The sequence below is a fragment of the Lupinus angustifolius genome, chromosome LG11, assembly GCF_001865875.1.
Source record: "Lupinus angustifolius cultivar Tanjil chromosome LG11, LupAngTanjil_v1.0, whole genome shotgun sequence".
Lineage (NCBI taxonomy): Eukaryota > Viridiplantae > Streptophyta > Magnoliopsida > Fabales > Fabaceae > Lupinus > Lupinus angustifolius.
This window is the reverse complement of record NC_032019.1, coordinates 9,332,027-9,342,445: the sequence shown is the minus strand read 5'-3', so window position 1 is coordinate 9,342,445 and position 10,419 is coordinate 9,332,027. Positions and strand designations below refer to the sequence as shown.

Here is a 10,419-nt window from a genome sequence, read left to right as displayed (position 1 = left end):
AAGCACAACCCCTTCTCCCTCTTTTCCTTCATTTCTGTACTAGACAGCCTCCTATACTCCCCCAATCCTCTGGATCCATTAATTTCAGGGATCACTCGTTGACTCCCTTGCACACTGTAACTTCCCACAGATGATCCTTCCTTCCTGCTAGTATTGGATGAAGGTTCCAAGGTTACAACCTTGTTATAAGAATTTCCTCGAGTGGAGCCATAATTCCTGGTCTGACTCGTGCTAGCCTTCCTCTGCATCACCAAATTCTTCTGCTCAATGAGAATGGCCTTATGTATGACTTCTTGTAATGAGCCTAACTCGTAGAGCCTCACCTCAACCCTAATTTCCTCCTTAAGGCCATTTAGGAATACTCCCCTCAAGAACCCAGGATCCTTGTCCTTAAGGGCCCCTGCATATTTCTCAAACTCTTCTACAAAAACCTCCACACTGCCTTCCTGTTTCAAGGACAACAATAATTCAAAAGGATTTTGAATCATAGTTGGTTGAAATCTCCTAACCACAGCCATCTTAAAACCTTCCCAAGATGGTGAAGGGTTGCACCCTTCCCACCATTGATACCAACTTAGTGCCCTTCCTTCTAGAGCTACTAGTGTGGCTCTCATTTTCTCAGATTCACTGATTGATCTCATTGAAAAATATCTTTCCAATTTTTGTACCCAACCAAAGGCATCTTCTCCCCCGAATATTGGAATCTCCAGTTTTCTCCACCTATCCTGTCCCTGAGCCACCTTGTAGCTATCAACCTCATCTTCACTACCTCCCCCCGTAGAATTCTCCCCTGAGGTTACCCCTAACTTTGCAGCAATGGCAGCTAGCAAATCCTCTGTCTTCCTGGTTCTAGCTTCTGTCAATTCCAGCCTCATACGTAAATCCTCCCTCTCTTGCGCCCATCCTTCATTTTCCTTAGCCATGCCTCTCGTAGAAACCATGCGATGAAGGTCCCAACAGCAGCGGTGGTGAGTCTTCCAACAGGCACCAAGATGGTGCTCTGATACCAGTGATAAACACTGGTATCCAGTACGTAAGAAAGAAAGAAACAGGGATGAAAAGAAATGCCCCTAACTCACGAGTATAGAATTCGTGATAGGGTTCTATGAATTTTATTAGAGATAGAAGAATACAAGAGTATGGTAGTGAATTACAAAGGAGAAGGATCCCACGATCCTTGTCTAACTGATTCCTCAATCAGTTATTCTTCCCAAATTCTTAACTAACTATTCTAAAGCCCCTCCTTCTATTTATAGGTAGCTACTAGGGTCTAACAACTAACTACCCAGGGAAACAGAGCCAAGGTTAGTTATTTAACAACCAAACCTTCCTCTTACCCCTCTTATACACTTGAGTAATTTCGGGTCTACCCCTACCCTTAGCCTTATCCCTATCAGATTTTGTTGAATATTTATAAAATTTCAGCTACCACTCTGGATTCCAATCCTTTCTGTGAATGTTTCTAGCACTCTGCTAGTGTAATCTTTTATGGGTACTTCATGTAAGTGTCAAATAATTTTGTTTAATATCATGTCATTTTTCTGTCTGTAAGGTTTGACTTAGAGTGACTCGTTCTGGGCATTTGGATCTCCAAGTGTCAGGGCTAGATGCCATGGCTGAAATAAAAAACAAATATGGGTCCTACTAATTTCATATTCATTTTAGTTATTTGTTTTGTTCTCTGCTGCAGTCTTGGTGCAGTTACTGTAGTACAATTGAGCCCAAATCTTGGTTGGATATCATAAAATACATTCTTGCCATTCTCACAGGAAACTTGCCTATGTTCAATTGCTTCATAATTAGTATCTCTCTCTGCAAATACATGGCATGTTTTCTCCCTTGGATTTCTGATTAAGAAGAGTTCCTACCAACCATTCTTCTGAAACAGTTATTAACTCTTCAAATAATTTGATAGCCATAAGATGCTATACTTATCATTCGCCCTATTTCGAGTGTTGTTTATCATCATTGCCAATGTTTTTCAGTTTACTTTTACCATATATCATGGATGCCTTGCTAAGTTAATTCGAGCATCTCATTCGTCTGTAACTTATTACTGTTTGGTTTAGAGAGTTAAAATATGGTATTATCTATTACTTCGTACAAAACTCTACAACTGTTTTTTTTTTTTTTTTGAAATCTGGATAAAGAAGTGATTTAGAGAAAACTTCATATTTTCAGTCCTTGATTTTTGTTGTATTGTAAAGCTTCCTTCTTATTGAACACCGTTTTCCTTTATATTAAATTGGCAATGGTTTGTAAATATATATTTTCTGCAGACTGAAAAGGTCAGTGTTAATTAAAAGATTATTATGCTACTCAGACATGATTCATCAGGAAGATTTCATTACACCTACTTTTCCCCTCTATTATTATGCTTCTTCCAAATACTATGGATCTCCTAGTGGATATCCTTGGCTAACTTTGGCCAAGATATCGGCATCATGTGTTTCATGAGGAGCCCTTGGAAATGTCTTTGCTATTATTTGTTACCTTTTATGGCTGACATGGCCAAGACATAGAACAAGGGTGGTTCATTGCACGAGGCTCCCACGTAGAGGGGTCCGAGGAGAGTAGATGTAGGTAGCCTTACCCATGCAAGTAGAGAGGTTGTTTCTAGGATTCAAACCTGTGACCGCTTGGTCACTAAGCATCAAACTACCGTTGTGCTGAGGCTCACTGTCTTATGGCCAAGACATAGGTGTCATACAAATTAAGATTCTTTGTTACTCTTTGGGTAAATGAGTTTATCTTTTCAATTGCTTTCACCTTACCTTAGAAAACTGTCCCTCTTTGTTTATTTTGTTGAATTGAATTTTACACATTGAAGGTTTGTTATTTTTTATCAAAAAATAAACTATAGACATTGCAGATTTGGAAGTTGGAACCCTTCAATATGCATACAACTAAAACTGCACTTTTTACTATTTTCACATTCTCAGCTGGTCCCTGCAGTTACCTTACTTTACATTAGACACTATTTTAATTGTTTCTCAACTTATGTGGTCTATTGCTGTTTTGATTTCTAAATTCCCTTTATGAAGATTTGTTCTTGTACATGTTATCTCCCTTCTGAAAACGTTTCTGCTTATCATCTTATATTTCTTTCTCTCTGAAGTGTTATAAAGCAGTTAAAAGGATAAAGAATTTGAAGAAACGAGAGCGAGTCAAAAAATCAAGAAAGACTTTATCTGTCTTGTCACTTCGGAGGAAACAACCAACACGGTCCACATCATCAATTGCTGAACAGAGTAAATTTCTGAACAAAACTTTTAACATTGGTAGTTAACAACTTTGTCTACATCTTTTTGTAAAAGGTTTAAGCTGCATGTGTTAATTATTTAAAGTAGCTTACAAAAACTGAAAGGTTTAAGCTGCATAATGGCATGCTTCTAGCATTTCAGAAACTGTGGATGAATGATTCGATGTATGTTTTTTTCAGGTGTGGATTCTGCATCTATTCCAAGTAAAAGTTCCAAGAGTAAGAAAGATAGCGACTTTCATTTAGAAACTGCTGAAGAATTAGAGGACCCGAAATCTGATGATTCAGCCAGTGACTAGGTGCTCCTTGTTACAACTGTTTCCTCATGATAAAGCATCTTGTTGCCTAGGATGCTTAATTTCATGTACTTATTTTTCCTTTCCTTTTGCTTTTTATGTATTTTACAAGAGCCTCAACTGTGAATACCTATTATACCTTCAGAAATATTTTGTTGGCACTTTTCTGGAATGGATTTTTATATGCAACAATATCATGTTTGTTTATTATTAACTTCTGAGTTCCTAATTCTGTCACTATGCTAAATGGAAATTAGAGCCTTTTGCAATTTACCCTCAAACTCTTTTACCTCTGCCTCCCGAGTTAGGATCCTCTCCATTAACGAAGAGACAAGTGATCATTTTTACACTTACATATAGGGGTAAAAATGTCATCTCATTATATCTCAAAGATAAAAGTGTTAAATTATATTACATTTTTTTCTCGTGTTTTGGGTGTACGTGTCTCTCTATTAATGGAGAGGATTAATTCCTACCTCCCTCTCTCTATCATCATAGAATATCCTCTAGAGTTTACAAGAATTTCCACTTTGCAAAAAAAGGATGGAATCATTTTTTCACATGACATCACTGGCACAAAGCTTCATTCCTAGCACAACAATTTGATAACAGTCCATTTTTTCTTCAATTATTTTTCATCTCATTTCTCTCACCATTTTCTCTACCCCAACTCTCCTTCATGCCCCTCTTCATGTTTTCTGGTACTAATGGGTGGTGGATCACAATGGGAGAGGATGATGGTTTGCGGTGGGGTCGCTTTGGTGGTGGAGCTCATATTTCTGGTGGTGGTGGTACTGTCAGTTGATAGGTGAGAGTGGCCATGACAGAACCAAGATAGTGTTTCCTATGTTGTCTCATGTTATTTACAAATGCCAAAGTTTTAGCCAAAACAAAAGGTGTGGATGACTTGCCTATTTCTTCTCCTTCTCTTCCATCTCACTTTTCACAAGTAATTTGGATATTTTTAACCTGGTCTCTCTTTTTTCTGTATTGTATTATTGAAAATTGATAATTGTTTCTATTGGTAAAACAATAGATAAAGTAAGTTTTTTTCATCCTCCAACTTCATTTGTTTTTTCAACTTCATTCCTCAACTTTTTCTTGTTTCAAATTCACCCTTTTGTTTTCCAATATTAGACAAGTTGGCTCAAAGCTATAGCTCATTGACAATTCCATAACTTAGAGCCATATGTTGTAGACTTGCACTTCACATACATATATAAGTAGTGGACAAAGTTGGTCACAATAATCAAGCACAATGAAGTTTACATGAAAATGGAGGAAAGCAAGTAAACAACATAATTCATATAATCAAACTAGAAAGGCAAAAACACTGATAGAATTTCCCAAAGTGACTAACAAAACTGCTTATTTTTCATTGTAAATGAAATTCTGGGTCTGGGAAAATTGTAAATCATTCCTTCACTTTATATATCTCTGTTTGATTCTGTCCATCCACCATAGCTCTCCTCTGCATTGTAGCCCTGGTCATCATATCTCTGTAACCAGAAAAGTTGATGGTATATTTAAATGGAGCTATGCATTAACATGGAAAAATGTAAGAAAAATATAATCTAGCATTACCTCAAGCTCAGGAGTAAAAGCCAGAGCCACCTTAATCTCTCCGCGATATTCTTCATCCTTCACAACATTGTATGAAGTCTCTGGAATGCTACCTTCTTCAACAACTGCATCAATAGAAATTCTGCATATAGACATGAATGCATACTTAGTATGCTAAAAGTGCAAATGCTCCATTCTAACTATTTTTTTATCAGCTACAATTTAATCATGGCACATGAAAAAGCAAATGAAAATTCAATCTAAAAAACTCTGCACAAGATGAATCACTACACCAGCCCTACTGTGCTATGGAATCTGGATGATCCGGCTCGAATATAATTGATTCTTATAGAAGATACATGTGACTAGACCCAAAAAAAGTCACTATAAGTAGTTGGGAAGAAAATCGCACAGTTTTTGGCCGATTATAAATTTAGATTTGAATTTTGATCCTCTATTCTAAGTTTCATCCCATCGTTATTCAATTGGAATTGGAATACATCATCTCTTGTCACAAAACCATCATGCTAGAAAGAGATAAATGGGCACAACTTTAGTGCAAGAACCAACCTTGCTGCCAATAAGGCATTGGTCTAATGGTGCCCCGTACCCCGAAAGAGATTAGTTCTTTACCGATAAGGTGGGATACCTTTGGTAGTACTAAAAAAAGAACTAACATTGTTGGGTCTTAAATTCTACAAGTTATATCTTTGTAAAGTTATTCAACAAGAGGTTTAATAAGAGTTAATAATTTGTTCAAGCAAAATGTGCAAGTGAAAGAAGAATTTAACTTACATTGCCTCACCAAGAAAATCATCTTTACTAAAATGATCTTTATCCATTATCTTTAGATTAAGTTCAGAAGCACTATCAGAAACGGTGAATAAAAATATCTCATCCCATTGTGGACTGGATCCAGCACCTGATATTAATTCATAACACAATAATCAAATCCCTAGAGAGAAAATGATAAAGAAGCAAAAAATATATAATGAAAAGTTTTCCAGAAATGCACCTTCTTTCACAGTGCTTTTGTGTTCTTGTGCCCGGTACGTGAGAATCACATAAGGATCTACGCTAGCTGATCAATGAGAATAAAACCAGACCATTAGAATAATATCAAATTGCATAGTTGACTGCATGAGTCAATCTTTTATTGTTACAACCAGTTAATTTCAATGTCTTTGTGAAAGTGCCCCTTAATCTGATTAAACAAAAGGTCAATTGAAATGATTCTCAAGTTTAATTTGCAACTGAGATAGATCGAAGGTTTTAAATCTGGGTTCACGATTGACGTCCAAATTTTAAGGTTTTCGAAGTTTCAACATCACGTCGACAGCTGTATCAGCTGCATTTGCCCGACATAGTCATAATATCGAGGTTTTGGGAGGATTTGAAATTGTGACCACAACATTAATTTAAAACCTTGGATCCATCAACATGACTTTATGAACATCAAATATCCAGATCAGAACATCACAACATGATCTTTCTATAGTTTAATCTGAAGATAAGACATAATTTGTTATTTTAGATTTAAAAACAAGTACCTAGATAAAACCATCATAATGCGAAAGAATTTATGGGCATCTTAAAATTGAAAAACAAGCATACTGATCCATATTTTCATGAAAAAAAGGAAATAATTTACATATACAAAAACCGATTTTTAGCATAGAAAGTATGCATAGTAACATAATACTTACAGAGAAAATCACTGCCATCAAGGCCTTTGGCGCTGACCAAAACAACTTCAAGTGTACCACGAGGCATCTTTACTTATGGAACTTGTGTTTTTGAGACACAACAACACTTCACAGATTCTTTGGGGACAATAACTTTTGACGCAAAGTCCTTTTCTTTAGTATTCTTTGCTGACTTATAGTTGATGTAAAAGTATAAGCCACTTCACACAAAAAGCCTTAACCATTACGCAATGTAGGAGCTGGACTTTGTCTGGATCCAACTTATTCCTTTAATTAATATTTGATTTCTTTCTCTAATTTTCTATTTGCAACGTTATTTAAACTAAGATATCATATGCAATTAACACATACCTTAAATGGTTCGTTTCGTGTTGAAGATAAAGATGTGATCTTATTGTATGTTAGGCTATTGCAACTTTTCCTAACACTATCACACTATTACCCTTACCACCACACTACTACCATTATTGTCACCCCCACATTAATACCATCGATTTTTGGTACACACAAAGTTGGATTGCTCTTATACCATACTTTATCGTATGTTCATAATAACATCAACATATCTTGCTCATTCTAAATATTTTGTGTGTTAGACCATGTGTATCTTTTACATGAGCTAATCATGTTCAAGTTGGTAGCACTCACCATTTTTTTATACTACAAAAAGTATTCCTCACCATTTTTTTATATTATCAAGAGTATTTCCTCACCATGGGTAAGTAATCTCTTTTGGGTTTGTGACCCTTCCCAACAAGTGTCACTCTCAGAAATCTAATCCTTAACATTTTAGTGATCCTGAGAATCTAACAAAACCTTATACCGCTAAACCAACATATTCTTACTGGTAGCAATCACTATATTATAAAACTAGCTGTCTCCCAAATACTCTTTATCTCATACATAAATCTCCAACTCAAATGATACACAATTGTAACACCGAAATCAAGCACCGTTGATCACTAATTATCTACCAACACTAATTTACTTATAATAAATTATTTTTCTAGAGTAAATTACACTGACATTCCATAAGTTTTAGTGAAATTATACAAATCACTCATTCATTTGTACGCATACAAAAACTTATGATATTTATACATATATACTGACTACCTTTACATGAGAAATAAGTGTCATTTATTAAAGAAAAAATGATGATAAATGTACTTAAGTTAAAAAAATAAAGTATTCTTACCTCATAAGATAATTTATCTCCTTAAATCCACTAATTGTTTGACATATGTATTATTTTTTCTTTTTACAATATATTTTGAAATGAAAACTTCTAGAGGAAATAGAAAGAAGACACACGTCGAACAGTAGGTAAATTTAAGCAGATAAGTGATCTCCTAGTGTAAAGAGATATTTTATTCTCCGAAGTTAAATAAAACATGATATAGTTTGGAGACATGTCTAAATAATATACAACTCAAAACATTTTTGTTATTTTTAGTTCATTACAAAATGTATCAATATTTCAAGGAGATTTTGTCTAAAGCACACTTGTATTATATTGTAATTAGAAATGACAAAACAGGCTGCCCGACCCATTTTTCCTGCAATAATTTAAGCGAGTGCGGGCATAACTGTATTGACTTAACAGACAAAATTTAAGCGGGTGCGAACAAACCCACATGCATTGTTGAATAATTAAAAAATCATATAATAAATTAAATTAATATGAAGTTGAACAAATCACATTAGATTACAATTTTTTAGGGATTAGAAATCATATTACACCATATTTATTTGAAAATTTCTTAATTTTTCCTTAAATTATGTTTGTGGGCCGCCCATATTACTCAAAGGAAATGGCCACGGGCTTAGTGGGCAAAACGGGCAGGGTGAAACAGGAAAATGACCAAAATTTGTATGGCATGCCCGCAAAAAATGCGAGCTGTGTGGGCACACCCACATGCATTGTCCATTTTGCCACCTATAATTTTAATGAACAAAAAAATAATGAAAATGTATTGACTCATACTATATGTACATGTTTCTACAATATATCATATTTTATTTAACTTAATTACACTTATCATCCTTTTTGTTTAAAAAAATCACACTTATTTTTCATACAGATGTAGTCAATGTACTGTATGCAAAAAAAAGTTAGGATATTTTATAGGTGTAAAAGTAGAGAAATAATTTATGTAATTTCATTAAAATTTAGGGAGTGACATTATAATATGTACAAAAAAATAGGGATTTTTATAGGAGTAAAAAATGAAAAGATTATTTATGTAATTTTATTAAAACTCATGTAGAATGTAATTGTAGTGAACTCATATTTCTACTTATGTAAAACAATTTCCTTTTGACAATGACAAAAAGTTAATACCACATAAGTTCTTGTTCGAGCCAAGGTAGCCCAACAATCTCAGGCCTATATGATAAGTGTTCTAGTCCAGACCAAGTTGGCTCTACACAATAAGCCCTCAGGCCTTACATGAGCATAAGGGACAAAGCCTTTTTAAAAACTCACTACACATTCCAACGCATATGTCAAGCTAACTACTCAAACCTAGGGATGATAATGGGTACCCGATATATGGGTACCCACAAAAAATGTCTGCAATGAGTTGGGTTTGGGTTCATTTTTTTGGACCCATGAGTAATGAGATCTGAGATTTTAGAACTCGGACTCACTATTCATTTATATATATGAGGGGATTCACTTATTCCACATCTTAGTCATCAATTCTAGGGAAATCCAATAGTTTGAATTAGTGAATAAATCTATACCATCTGATTTCTATGGAGTTGATGACTAAGATATGGAATATGTGGTCATTCTATATATATATATATATATATATATATATTGATAATGTTATTTTGTTAATTCGTAAATATAATTGATATGTTGTTAAACAATGATGTTACATTGTTAAATAGTAATATGATGTTATGTTGTTAATTGATATGTGTAATATAATATTATGTTAATTGAACAATTCTTATTAAATCAATTTTACGTTATAATGTTCAAATAATCAATTTAAAATGTGTTTAAAATTTTAACATATTTTTTATAATTTTTTCTTTTGTTATTACATAAATAACATATAGGATTGTAGTAAACAAATACACAATTACATAAATTACTGAAAATTATTGTTAATATTTTTTAATTTGTGGATACCCGCAAATTTGTTAGGTACTCAAGAACCTATGAGTAGCAGACCCAACGGGTATCAACATAAGTTTGGAGCAAGTTTGGGTCAAAAAATGAAGCAACATGACAGATCCAAGTAATACACTACTTATACCCAATCAGACTCATTGTCATCCCTACTCAAACCCCTTAAACATAGCCCATAACACATTGATTTCTCACCCATATAAGATCACTCACTTTTTAGTAAAATTAGGTTATACATATCTAACTATCACAACATACACTTGAGGTTGATGACTATAAAAACTCCCATTGAATGTTTTCCGTCACTTAGGTGAGATAATAAAAGTACAGGAGAAGAATTCTGCATATTCCCGTTGGAATTACACATAATTGAGCATATTTATCCCAAAGTGTTTGATCATAATAGAAGCAAGTTACATCCCTGAAAGAACTTTACCTATACAT

The 10,419-nt window shown here is 34.2% G+C and overlaps 2 protein-coding genes and 2 long non-coding RNA genes across 4 annotated transcripts in view; 2 read left to right on the top strand and 2 right to left on the bottom strand.

Moving 5' to 3' along the window:
* The window catches only part of LOC109359703, a 3,056-nt gene extending 2,133 nt beyond the window's left edge, over positions 1–923 (bottom strand). The window contains exon 1 of the mRNA XM_019604399.1: positions 10–923. Within this exon, the coding sequence (XP_019459944.1) occupies positions 10–923 (914 nt within the window). The remainder of the gene's footprint in view (positions 1–9) is intronic.
* Positions 2,909–3,827, top strand: LOC109360043. Its single transcript, XR_002109095.1, has 2 exons — positions 2,909–3,251; positions 3,443–3,827. It is a non-coding gene; the product is annotated as an uncharacterized LOC109360043 (long non-coding RNA).
* LOC109359188 lies at positions 4,529–4,889 on the top strand. The gene is made up of 2 exons (XR_002109041.1): positions 4,529–4,603; positions 4,757–4,889. It is a non-coding gene; the product is annotated as an uncharacterized LOC109359188 (long non-coding RNA).
* On the bottom strand, positions 4,775–7,012 carry LOC109359187 (elicitor-responsive protein 3-like). Its single transcript, XM_019603758.1, has 5 exons — positions 6,828–7,012; positions 6,137–6,202; positions 5,917–6,043; positions 5,143–5,263; positions 4,775–5,057 (listed from the first exon to the last, which is right to left on the bottom strand). The coding sequence occupies exons 1-5, from the start codon at positions 6,892–6,894 to the stop codon at positions 4,986–4,988; spliced, it is 453 nt and encodes a 150-aa protein (XP_019459303.1). The 5' UTR covers positions 6,895–7,012; the 3' UTR covers positions 4,775–4,985.

Bases quoted from the DNA above. Each gene is read 5' to 3' on its own strand.
- LOC109359187 (XM_019603758.1), bottom strand. From the start codon at position 6,894: ATGCCTCGTGGTACACTTGAAGTTGTTTTGGTCAGCGCCAAAGGCCTT. The intron at 5,264-5,916 runs GTAAGTTAAATT...GTCTATATGCAG, and splicing joins GATTTTCTTGGTGAGGCAAT to AATTTCTATTGATGCAGTTG. The intron at 5,058-5,142 runs GTAATGCTAGAT...TTCTGGTTACAG, and splicing joins CTTTTACTCCTGAGCTTGAG to AGATATGATGACCAGGGCTA.